Source organism: Cuculus canorus, chromosome 2, assembly GCF_017976375.1.
Source record: "Cuculus canorus isolate bCucCan1 chromosome 2, bCucCan1.pri, whole genome shotgun sequence".
In the NCBI taxonomy this organism is placed as follows: Eukaryota; Metazoa; Chordata; class Aves; order Cuculiformes; family Cuculidae; genus Cuculus; species Cuculus canorus.
This window is the reverse complement of record NC_071402.1, coordinates 110,602,025-110,615,354: the sequence shown is the minus strand read 5'-3', so window position 1 is coordinate 110,615,354 and position 13,330 is coordinate 110,602,025. Positions and strand designations below refer to the sequence as shown.

At 39.4% G+C, this 13,330-nt stretch overlaps 1 protein-coding gene across 5 annotated transcripts in view; it reads left to right on the top strand.

Annotated features, from left to right (window-relative positions):
• Positions 1–13,330, top strand: part of ELMO1 (engulfment and cell motility 1) — a 305,172-nt gene that overhangs the window by 115,544 nt on the left and 176,298 nt on the right. For all 5 annotated transcript variants that reach the window (XM_054058818.1, XM_054058816.1, XM_054058817.1 and 2 more), the window contains one exon: positions 665–796. In XM_054058818.1, the coding sequence (XP_053914793.1) occupies positions 665–796 (132 nt within the window). The remainder of the gene's footprint in view (positions 1–664; positions 797–13,330) is intronic.

The following is a 13,330-nucleotide window of genomic DNA, read 5'->3' as shown; positions in this document are numbered from 1 at the left end:
GATTTGATGATAATTTGGAGAAAAGGATGTGGGAGAGTGAGATGGTTGATCGTGCTGTAGGTTTCTACTATTCATGTTTCAAACAGGCAGGAAAGTTTGACCTTCGATAATGTACATGCAGTCACCTAGTGCATCTCTCCATAGAGAGTGACTAATGCAGTGCTGTTAGTATTGATGGTAGGATGGTTATCACTGTCTCAAGACATTTCTAGTGATATGTAACTGGTAATTCCTCTGTTGTCCATTCCTGTGCTAGCAAAAATGGACAGTTACCAGAAAGAATGCAGGGTCCTGAGCCATTTTGATTTCAGCCAGCAAAGTGCCTAAGTGCCAGCTTAATTTGAAATGTGATCTCTTGGCTTCTGTGGTTTCATGTCTTTGATTAAAAGTAAGTGTGTAGTTAGTGACCTAGCTAACATCGGTCCAGCTTCTGTAAGTCAATACTTAAGCATCTGCATGTGAACCCCACAAATGTGATGACTTTGGAAAACTGGAACCACAAAGTCATTCTTGCTGACTGTCTCTGTATATGAAGTAGGGAATTTAGGCAAAGAAAGGGCAGTGAAGGAAATACAGTGTATTAAAACAACTTTTGTGGTGTTGGTTATAAAAGTGAGAGTTAAGTTATTTTAACTATTTTTTTTTTAACCTTGTTTTAACATAGGCTCAACGAGATATCATATTTGAACTCCGGAGAATTGCATTTGATGCAGAATGTGAACCTAACAACAGTAGTGGCAGTATTGAAAAACGCAAATCTATGTATACTCGAGACTATAAAAAACTTGGATTTATTGTGAGTATTTTTGTGTGGTGCTACATTGAAAGTGGGCGAGTGCATCTGTTGCAGTACATCCTATAATCAGTCCCTTTTCTTACTTGATCTTCTGGATGTTTCCCACAAAGGAATACCGTAACTTCTGTGGTGGCGGGTTTGTTGTTTGTTTGTTTGTTGAAAATCCTGTTGAATCTATGTGATTGCATGAGCAGAAGTTAGGGTTAATTAGAAGAAATAACTTCCTGAGGCTGAACCATAGAATTGTTTGGTTGGAAAAGGTCTTTGAGATCATCGTCCAACCGTACCTGTCCACTACAACTGCTAAGACATATCTCTGAGCAGCTCATCTACCCATCTTTTAAATACCTCCAGGGATGATGACTCAACCACTTCCCTGGATAGCCTGTGCCTGTGCCTGGTAACCCTATCAGTGAAGAAACTTTTCCTGATAGCTAACCTGAAGCTCCCCTGGTGCAACTTGAGGCCATTTCCTCTCATCCTATCACTAGTTACATGGGAGAAGAGACCAACACCCACCTCACTACAACATACTTTGAGGTAGTTGTAGACAGTGATAATGTCTCCCCTCAGCCTCCTCTTCTCCAGGCTAAACAACCCCAGTTCCCTCAGCTGCTCCTTGTAAGACTTGTTCTCCAGCCCCCTCACCTGCTTCTTTGCTCTTCTCTGGACACGCTCCAACACTTCAACGTCCTTCTTGTAGTGAGGGGCCCAAAACTAAACACAGTATTTGAGATGCAGTCTCACAAATGCTGGTAACTTCGCTGGTCCTGCTGGCCACACTGTTTCTGATACAGGCTAGGGTGCCATTGGCCTTCGTGGCCGCCTGGGCACACTGCTGGCTCATGTTCGGTTGGCTGTCAACCAACACCTCCAGGTCCTTCTCTGCCAGGAAGCTTTCCAGCCGCTCTTCCCCAAGCCTGTAGTGCTACATGGGGTTATTGTGTCCCAAGTCCAGGACTCTGCACTTGGCCTTGTTGAACTCATCCCATTGGTCACAATCCATCAGTCCAGCCTGTTCAGATCCCTCTGTACAGCTCCCCTACCCGCAGCCAGATCAAGACTTCTGCCCAGCTTAGTGTCATCCACAAACCTACTGAGGGGCACACTCAATCCCTTCATCCAGATCATTGATAAAGATATTGAATAGATCTAGACCCAGTACTGAGCCTTGAAGCATGTAGTTTTGACATGCCATAATTAAAATCTAACTTTTAATGATATTTTGGATGAGCGGGCATTGCCTAGTGGGTCTGTAGCAGAAGTATAAAGTCATTGTGTTCTGTTAGTAATAATGTGCACTGATGAGCTCAGTAAATCGTGGGTGGGAAATTATGGTGTTTACTTGTAGGCCCTTGTGTTTTGGTTGCTTGAAGTCCTTTCATCTGTGAGTAGGGGATGCAGAATCTCTTACCCTGACTTAATCAGACCAATTGGAGTTCTAGTCTTGGCTGAAACTGTGTTAGGGGACAGAGCACGATTTGGCTAAACCATTGCATAGATTTATATTAATGAATAATGTGTCTTTTTTCCCCCCCGCCTCTGGAAACAGAGCATGTACACGTACTGCAATCAGTACCTTGATTTATTGTTTACTTTAGGTTAATATGCAATTTTCTTTCTCCTTACGTAAAATTGTAGGCTTCATATCATATGCGAGTCATTACTTTACTGTTGGCCTGGCAAATATACACTGAATATGGTACAGTAGCCACAAATTTTAAACATTGTTGGTGCAAGATGAAGCTCACTGTGCAGTTTGAGGCCTCTGCTTAGCTCTGTGGTGTAGGGCTCAACGTTGCCCAGTTCCCTTGTGGTTTTGGGAGGAGGTTTTCTGGGTTCTGATAGTTGTTTTCATTACTGATGAGCGAGGAAAAATCACTGCTTTATCAGTGCTGTTGTATCTATAAGGAGTCATAAGTAAATAGACAGGAAGGGAGGAACTTGGCATTTTGGGATGTAAGCCTGATATAAAATTAGGGCTTTGGAGAAGCTTTTGAAACTGAATGGGGTTTTTTGTGGTCTGTGAATCTATTCTCCATTACTGCGCAATGGAAAACCATTGCTATCCCAACTTCTGAGGTTAGCAACTCCATCGGTGAGATGAGCAGATGACTTTGTGCCCTCAAGGCTGGAATTTAAAGAAAATGCAGGCCTTGGCTTAAAGACAAATGGGCTGAGTACAGAGCTTTCAGCTTGTGATGAATGAGAACAGAGGCAGAGGCCACTGTCAGAAGAGGAGGAAAAGTGACTGGTGGCAAAGAAATAAATGGTGACAAACACGGAGGGAACAATGGGATATACAAAGGTTGAGGGAACAATGGGATATACAAAGGTTGTTGGAGGGTTGTGCATATGAAGAATATGACATAGGAAAGAAACAAAGAGATCTAATTTAAAACAATTGTTCTCTAATTCAGACTGATGGCTGATATCTGCTGCTTAATCTAATTTTGAATTGTTGAAGGCTCTCAGGTCCCACAGCCATCACTAGCACCTATGTATCTAGCACCTCTGAAAATCTGATCTTGCTTTCTTAAAAGCTGGAGCTGACAAACTCTGAGCGTGTTACAGAGCATCCAGCAGAAGTTGAATTGGGACTTGTGTACTACAGACCTGAATTCCAATGCTGTTTTTCTATTGCTAACAAAGACTAAAGATCAGTAGTTGTGCAGGCTGGTACTAGTTCTTCCAATGCTTTTTCTTGTCCCGGAGAATATATTTTGTTTCTGCAGAGATGGAATTATTAACAACAACATGGTTTAGCTGATAGGATTGTGAGGAAAACACTCGGTGTGAATCAGAACGTGTAACTGTTTTGTCCAAATTTGTAGGAACTCTCTTTTTGTGCCTGTGCAGCAAGGACTTATCAATTATCTTCATTACTCTTATTTGGGCTGTTCATTGGGAAACCTGCTGAAAACACTCCAGCAGTTGTCAAGGGCAACTGTAGCACTGTGCACGATTTAATTCTGATACACAAGGGAATGGGGAGGAAAGTCTAGGAGTGGATAGAAACTGGGATCAAAATAGTGAAGAAAGGGGAAGGCGTAATGGGAGATAAGAAGAAATATTGTAAAATAAGTTATGAAAGAAGCACCATAGCAAGGTTCCCAATGGGAGGCAAGGTATCCAACTAATGGTGTAATTAAGCAAAAAACAAATGAGAAAAATGTCAATTGTGAGCTGTGAGGAGAGTTATTCTAGTCTTGTACGAAAGTTTTACTTTAAGCTAAGAGTACAGGTGACCCTGCATGTACATCTGCTCTCACAGCTGAAAAGGAATTCTACTTTCCTCACCAAGTGAGCGAAAGAAGCAGGACCTGTTGTGAAATACGACTGGTGAACTCCAGCCTCACACATGGGCTGTGCTCTGGCTCAACTCCAGTTAGCCTGGCTGCCTTCGCTCCATCTACTTCTTTTCAATCCATCATTAAAACATCTTTGCTGCTTTCATAAACTGCAGGTAGAAGGATGTATTAGCAAACTGATCTATACCTGGGAAGATTCTCTTCCTCTGTGTTTTGGTTGTGTGGCACAAGAAGAAACCCAGGAAAATAAGCATCTGCCTTTGAATGCTGTCTACATTCCACTGCTGTTGGTGGTCAAGATGCTAATTTCTTGGACTGATTAAATGTTCTCTCCAAGGGGGAGAGCAAAACCATGTGTAGCCATCAAGTTGTTCCTGGACTGCTTGTTCTCTTTCTGTGTGTGAAATGCAAGAATTGGGTGCATTTCTCTTGACCACATCAAAAAGCTTTGCACCACTACAAATGTAATGTCAACAAGAGACAAAGTCCAGACGTGGTTTCAAAAGTTTACAGTATCATTTGTAAGACTACATAGTTAGAAACCTACATCCAGTTAAAGAAACCACAAGGCCTTTCCAGATGGTTGTGATGACCCATGTGAAGTTTATTACAGGCAAAGAAATTTTCAGATGAGACGGTCTTGAGGAGGTTTATTAAAATGTTGATGAGTACAACAAAAGATGACCCAGTTGGGAGATCTAAGATAAACTCCACCCTACTGAATTATTTTCTGAGTCAACTGCAAATTTTCTTCTTATTTCTCTGTCTTTTAAAATCTCTTTTATCAGGGGAAATTCCAACCAATGTTTACCTCTGTCAATTCTTGTAGTCAAAGTAGAGTTTTGTAGGCTTTCAAATAATAACATAAAGGCACCAATATTGGCAATGATAAAGTTGTCCTAAAATTCATGATCTTTTCAAATTATTTAGTTTTTTAGAACTCATTGTAGGTGAAGCTTTTAAAATTTTCTTGCATTTGAGTAAACTTAATTCCCATAACCAAGATATTGAATAGATAGAACACAATACATTAATATTCTGTATATTTTCATTGTGATTCTTTAAACATAACTGTCATTGATAAGTTATAGTGAATGTATTTGTTTAAATATAGAAATTAGACCAAATTCTAAGAAACTTGCATAGGTTAAAAAGTTGAGGGAAAAAAATCTCATCCTAGAACAGTTTTTCTTAAGTTTGCAGTGTGTAGAGTTTCTGGGTTTTTGGTTTTTTTTTGTTTGACATGAATAGAATATAAAGGGTTTGTAAGAGTGCAAAAGTTGACATCAAAAATGGTTTCATAATTCTGCCATGCCACACTGGTATTTATTAGTGTAGCAAAAGTGGATATGGGTTAATTAGGAGATATGAAGTCAGTAAGGAACTGACGGATAAAAAGTGACAATTAAAAGGGCAATCAAAAACGGTGGAATGTTCTTCAAAAAGCAGGCATGGGCTTGATATTCAAAATATTAGCAGTGGTGATATAAAAGAGTAAATATATGCTGATGAATCTTCTGATGAAATCAATTTTGAGAGGCATCAATGAAAGAATCACCATGTCAGTCAGAAATTAGATCACCTTTTGGATTACAGAAATAGAAATGTGTTTTTATTCAGTGATAAAAAGTGCAATGGTGTTCATTTGGGACCTCTGGCAAGAATGTCTTCTGTACGTAAATATCTAAGCTATGAGAAAAGATAAGAGAGGTTGTGCAATGTAGCCATTAAAAAGTCAAATGTTAAACTAGGATGTATCTGGAAAGATGTTTTCAGAGGAGCTGAACTCTTAAGATTGTTGTTTGCATTTCTGAGATGTCATCTGGAATATTGTGTAATTTTAGTTACCTGTGCAGTGACTTATGAACTAATTGAGTGTAGGATGAGTGCTGAGGGTGGGGCTTGTGCAGTGATGAGGGAGATGATGACTTGTTTAGCCCACCACGCTGAAGGCTGTGGAAATATCAAGTGCATGAATGTTGAGAGGAAGGAAGTTGTATGTAAGCTAAAAAGCAGGGTTGGAAATCAGTTTATCAAAAAGATTTTTAATTTGAATGATGGGAACAAAGTTCATTACTACTTTAAAGATGGAGCTTGATCCTTTACGAGGAGGTTTGTATACTGTGTTTGATGATGGTAGATCTAGGAAACAAATATGACGACTATATGGGACAAAAAACTACACAGGGTAGCTTGGATAAGTATGAAGGTAGACTTGTATAGTTAGATGGATGATGACTTAAGTAGCAGCACAGCTCATTTTTTTAGAAAAGATTGCAAAAGTTTTCTAAGCTGAGGAGAAGCAGCACCAGAATAGATCTATGTATCTCGTAGAGATCTCTGGAAAGAAACTTAAGAAATAGTTGAGAGTAACTAAAGAATGTCTTAAGCGGAATGTAGACCTGATAATCTTTTGAGATTTCTTCCCGACTTTTCTCTTCTTAACGTCTCAGATGAGCAGCTACTTTATTTTTATTTTCTGATCTTATTCTTCAGAAATCCATTGTTCCACAGCACAATGTCCAAGTACTGCTGTGAAGATAAAAACTGTTCAGTTTTTCAACAGTTCTGTGGTGTTTCTCATTGTCTCTTTGAATAGTTCATTAGCTGACGCCTAGGGATAGTGTTGCCCATTTAGGGTTGAGGGGAGGATTTTTCCCCTTGAATTTTTTGGCTAAAGAAAGGTGCTCAGAACTTTATTTTTTCAGAACACTTTCTGCTTTCCTCAATGCATATTTTATTGTAACAGTGTGAGTGTTACTGTCTGCAGGGCTGAGTGTATCAAATTAAGCATTTGGAAAATGAAGAACATGTATTTAGTGGCTGTCTTTTACCCTACCTGTCTTCCAGTCTGTCTTAAGCCTGCTTGTCTTTAGACATAACTTTCTTACCAGGCTAAGTCTGTGACTTTCTTAACTGAGAGGCTTGGCCTGCGGTTTAGGTTGTCTCTCTTCTGCCAGTAAATGGGAATTATTTGTTCAGGATCTTTGCAAGGTTCAGGACCTTTGTTTGCTACCTTTGCAAGCACAAGCCATCTATGTGTCAGAATGACTGTAGCGAGTAATTTTCTCCCCTCTCCCAGAGTGAGTGAAACGTCATAATTCACTGTATCGAATGGAGAGTCCTTAGGTAGCTGAGAATAATTTAAGACAAAGTTATTAGCTGGGTGGATAACTGCCCAGCATGGTTTATTCCCCTTGGATCTATTATTCTTCTTCCTATATGTTTATTCCTGCAGCTCCCTCAAATAGAAACCTCTTGCAGGCTGTCTTCTGCATGACTTCTATCTCCTCCAACAAATTAGAACAATTGTGCACAGTAATTTCATTGTGTCATAATATATTCCCCAGAAGAAGCCCCTTCTCTGCACTGGAAGAAGGAAGTTATCAAGGAAATAATTTGTAATCATGTAATTAATATTTTGTATTGATCACCTGCAAGAGGGGCAAACTCAGATGGCTGCAGCAAGTGCTGACATACTCCAACCTTTAATTGCTGTTCACTTCAACCTATCTAGCAGATCTCTGGTGTGTAGAATTTCCAGGTGAGTGGCTCACTTGGAAGCCACTCATCCCTCCAGCTCATTTTCATGTCATGCCCCACCTGTGTCCACATGTCTGCCCCAGGATTTGGAAATGAAGAAGCAAAGTTAAGCTTTAGAAAAGGATGAGGGGAAGGTGTTGTTTTAATGTTTTGTTTTCACTATTCAAATCTATTCTAAGTCACAATTAATTAAATTGACTTTCTCCAAGTCCAGTCTGTCTTGCTCATGATGGCAACTGATAAGCGGTCTCCTGTCCTTGTCACGACCCACAAGCTTTCCCACCTTTTGCCCCCCCACTCTGTTGAGGAGCAGGTGAACAGCTGGGTGGGTGTGTGGCTGCTGGCCAATCAGTGCACCACACATTCTGCATTTTGCTAACTCTGTCTTTAGACTCCTTCTGGGCTCAGTCTGAGCTGTGGTAGGTTGGAGGCTTCCTCTTTTCCCTATTCTGTTGCAGTCTTCTTGCCATGCTACCTCACTTTCCTTTTTGACTCCTTTTTTTCTCTAGCCTTTCTCTCTCCATTTCTTTCCTTAGTCTTTAGTTTTGATTTCCTACTGCTCTTGAGATATTTGTTCTATTTTGTTCTCAGGTTTGATCTGTCTCCTTCCAGAATGTCTGATCACTGATCCCCATTCATTCAATCTGCCTGAATTTCTTCTTTTTCAACCCTCACTCCCTCCTTGTGATGTGCTTCTGCTCTGGGTTTGTCCTTGTCTTCCCTCTCTCTGCATCCTCCAGCTCTGTTTTTCCCCTCATCAGTATAAAGCCTGCTCAGTCAGCTGCCCCTCATTTCCAGCCATTGCACTGAAAGTTGTCGGGACTTTCTAAAGAAAGCCCAAACTGCATATTTCCTCTGTTTTATTTTCAGCAGTGGATGGACTGGGTTTATCTGCAATGTTCCAAAAATTAATATTTGCCTCGGAGTGGAAAACTTCAGTTGCTGCGATAAGTGCTGTCCAAGCTATTAACAACTGAGAATGGAATCTAGTAATAGGAAACATTGGGCAACCTTAATAATCGTCAGTATAATGAGACCCACTTCTGACTGACCTGTAGACAAAATACTTTCCTTATTGTTTTTTTTTTGACAAAAAGTAGGGAGTGCTGATTTTTAATAGCTCAGTCATACTTGGACTCAATTTTTTTCTAAAGATACGGTGTTCCTGTTTGCTTATTATTTTGGTCTGTGAAAAAGTTGCATCTTACTTTTGATGAATTTAGCTTAAACTGTTGAAGTATTGTAACCTAATATTAATGCTAGATTATATGACCGCAGATTTGAGGCATGGCTTTACTTGGGGTGGGGAGGAGAGGTGTGTATTAAAATAAAGTTCAGATGTCTGTTAGTAGAAAGACAGTAGATAAATACTTAGATTGCTGTGTGTAATAATCACTCAGCCTTTATTACTGACTGTTAGAAAGCATTTAAAGAGTCACAGTGAAATCATGTAGCAAAAGGGCAGTGCACAATTCTAGCTAATTTGCATGGTGTGGATTAGTGGTAGTCAATTAAGCAGTAAATTGAGATGAGCTCTAAAGAGTGAAAAATGAGCAAGACGGGTGGAGTTGGGATGCCATGCCCTGCAGGAGTATTAATACTCCTTAAATTCTCTGGAGTTATTAATGTCAGCTAGATCTCTGAAGAGCCCCTTCATTCCAGCTGGACATCTTGATAGCGGTCTTCCAGGTTAGAGAGGATAAGGCTTTCCTATGAGCGAGAGTAAAAGGGGGATGAACAGAACCAGACCCAATGTGATGTCTTTACTTAGCTATTTACTCAGCCTGGAGAAGACTCTGAGGGGACCTTATAGTGACCTTCCAGTAGCTGAAGGGGCTACAAGAAAGCTGGAGATGGATTTTTTTATAAAGGCCTGTAGTAATAGGACTGGGGGGGGATGACTATAAATTGGAGAGGGGCAGATTTAGGCCAGACATAAGGAGGAAATTCTTCACCATGAGGGTGGTGAGGCTGTGGCATAGGTTGCCCAGGGAAGCTGTGAATGCCCCATCCCTGGAGGTGTTCAAGGCCAGGTTGGATGGGACCTTGGGCAGCCTGATCTAGTGGGAGGTGTCCCTGCCCATGGCAGGGGGAGTTGGAACTAAATAATCATTAAGGTCCCTTCCAACTCAAACCGTTCTATGATTTCTATGATTCTATGATTGTATTCTTGTTAAAGATCTGAGGATAGTCATCCCTTTTCTTTCAGAAAAACAAAAACCTATGTGTTTGAAATCTTAAAATCTTATGACTTGCAGGAGTGGGAAAGCCCAGAATAGGAAGCTGAAGTTATGTGACTTGGGGACTAAAATCTGTAACTGGTGCAAAATGCTGAAAAACTCATCCAAAAGGTCTTCAATAGTTGTTTTCAGCTGTTCTGTGTTCACAGCTCTCTGATGTTTCCTCCTGTTGGTGATATTCTGTAGTGATGGAAAGAGTTGCGTTTTTTATCCTTTGGAGGAACTTCTCAACTATAACAAAAGCACTGCTTTCTGACATTCAGATTCTCTTGGTGGCTTTGGCAGTGGCAGAGGAACGTTTTTAGAATTATACTGTCTGTATGCCAATCTAGTTCTAATCCTGTTTTGAATTTTACATTCATAAGATTTAATCATTGGCTTAATGATAGAACCGCATAGATGAGAGGCTGTCTGTAGTACTGAAAATGATTTGTGCTTTTCTATCCTCCTCCACTCTCTTTACTCCCACAACACTCTATTTCACTATCTAGTATTTCAAAACTTGTGCAATCACTTGTTGCTGGGAAAATAATCAGTTTGAGATTTCCTTTTGCTGAGCTATTCAGTGGCTGAGACTGCTTTGCCTTGAGATAGTGACCCTCAGTTTGTGCCATAGTGCCCTGACTCTCAGTTTGATTGCCATATTTCTGTCTGTAACAATAGACCACTCTAAAGTAAAGTCCTTTGTCATTAATTAATGACAGCTGGTAATTAAGCACCAGGCAGCAAAGCAGAAACTGTATTTAATGACACTCCACCAGAAAGGAGATTGTTCTTCTTAGCTTTCATTACAGTACATTGTTCATAGATTTGAGTGTAATTTTCTTTACTAGAATTAAATTTGCAGATGCTATGACCAGAAAAAATAAGTGGTCTGTCTTTTGTTGGTGAAATTACCTCTCGTATTGAAGCAGTGGGTTGAAGACAGGAATGTCTATAGCATTTATTCTCTGATTTTTATCCTTATGACCGCTAGAGGTTGCTCTTCTCCTATGTTTGCAAGCTTCACTCCATTCTGTCATTCGGTTTTGAATTTGATTTTTTTTCAGCAGGTATTTTTAGAAATAAGCTATTGCTGATTTTTTCCTGAGGATAAGTTTTGGAAGATGAAGATTAACCATACATATTTATTTCTAGGTTTATGAGAGAGATGTATTGTATAGTGAGTGTTGCTTGCAGTATTTGTCACCTTTCTGCTAAAAAGAAATAGAAATTCATGTGACTGTATTTGCTTTCTTAATTACTATTTGGAAGTACTTGAGACAAAATATAATTTGAGGACCAGCCCTGTCATTCCTGTTTTCAGAGAGTAACATTTATCTGCGTAATCCTGTTGCTGTGTACAGGAGTATCACATGACCACAATCTAATCGCTGGGAATAACAGCCCAGGATTTCATTTAACACTGGTCTTAAATGAATGAAAACATCTAAATTGATGTAAACATTTGAAATGCTTGTGTATTTTACTAATATTTTCTGTGTCAGAACTGCAGCACCACCTAGTACTAGAGCTGCAAAGTTGAATGTTTTTAGGAAAAGGCAGAAATATGAGAGTTATTGAAGCCTTAATTAATTCCTTTCCCTCTTTGTTATATTTAATTGTGTGCATATTCAGTATTTCTTCTATCTGCCTCTGCTTTTCTCCTCCTTTATACTTTGCTCTGTATTTCTGTCATGGTCTTTCTATCTTGTTCAGCCCTAGGCTGCTAATTGTAGCCTTCCTTCCCTCCTGTCTTAGTTTCTGCTCTACCACTCTTGCACTCTTCATTCTTCCTCCAAGCCTTTCCACTCCCAAAGGCCTGATTTTGACTGTTTCTTTACACTGTTATTATGTACCCTTCTACTTAGCTTCTCTTTCCACTCCTCTCCTGGTTTCTAGTCATTGTTTTTTTTTTCTCTAAGCCTTGAAGACAAGGCCCAAGGAAGGCTTAGGAGGCAGCGTCTTCAGAACAAACTGTGTGCTTCATAGGTGCTTCTTAAGTTCAGTTTATCCTGAGTTTATTTTATAAAGTAGCAAACTGTAGCATAAATTCCAGAGGAATTTCAAGAGTTACACAAGAAGAAGCCTTTACAAAAGTAGCAGTTTTTCTTCCATGGCATGACTGGGCTGGAATTTCTTGGCAACATAGTTGTGTAAAAATTGATTTAATAAGAACAATATTGTGCTTAGTAAAACACTCCTGAAAATTACTGAATAATTTGCTAAAACTTGCTAAAGCATTTGAGTTTAAAGTAGATGCCAGGCATTCTGTTTAAACAGTTAAACTAATGGTTAAGCATCAGAAGCAAAAGAAAATCTGAGACTGGCAAGTGTCAGACAACCTGACCTGTGAGTGGCACGACCGGTTTTACTTGTAATTTTAACAACTTTCTCAAGTTTCCATTTGTTTTTGACAGCTTGCTTCCCTAATGTTTCTGTGAACATTGCTACTTCATACACCCCTAGCTGAGCAACCACAAATAGAAGTACTGAAGCATGTATTAGAAAGGTAAACAAAATATGTGAAGAACAAGAAAAGAAAACCAGAATGGAAGAGTAAGGGAATATAAATGATCTGATAATGACACCAAAGATATAAGTAAGGGTTTTACTAGTCTGTATTGGCATTTGGAGGAGCTAAAAACAGTAAGCCTAGTTGTTAACTTTGCGGTTAAATTTCATGAATCTGTATGAAGATAATTGCCTGAAAGAGGGGTTTTTTTGTTTCTTATTTTTTAAAAAGTATTTCGCTTCTTGAAAAACAAAGGAGTACTTCGATTTTGTTAGCTTAATGTTTTGGATTATTTTACTGTGTGCAGCTCCACATTGTAGCATCACAGAATGTTTTAGAAGTGAATACTTTGATCTTATCTCTACAGTAAAACTGAATGTCTGCCAGGGTTGTTTTCCTGTAATACTTTAATATTCACGTGAGGATATAAACTTGATTTACTCTGCTTACATGGCTTGACGTTATTTAGAGTCATCATTCTCAAAGAAAGCTGCTACCTAATTTGTAGTCTCACACAGCAGAGGGCACTAACATCATAGCAGATGTAGGTTGTTCACAGAAGTTTTTCCAACAGCTCAATTGAATGGATAGAGAATAATTTCAGCCTTAGACATAGTAGGAATTACTGTTTTGGACTGTAAATTACTATTTCTTGGTTGAATGCCAGCAGATGTTTGCTTAGGCTAAATAATACTTCTGAGGGAAATAAAACGTTGCTTACTTTTGCTTGTATGATACAATGTTTGTTATAAAGTACACTGTAAGTAGAATTTCCTTTCAGTATGGCACTTAATGATCAGAGATTTTTTTTCCCCTCTGGTACTGGTTGTACCTGTGTCTCAGTGTTTATTAGCCCTGTGTAAGCTCCGTGACAATGATGCTTTCCTGCAATCTGGGTTGTTGGTTTTTTTTTTCCCAGCAGTCTCTGCAAATCAGTAAAAGGTGA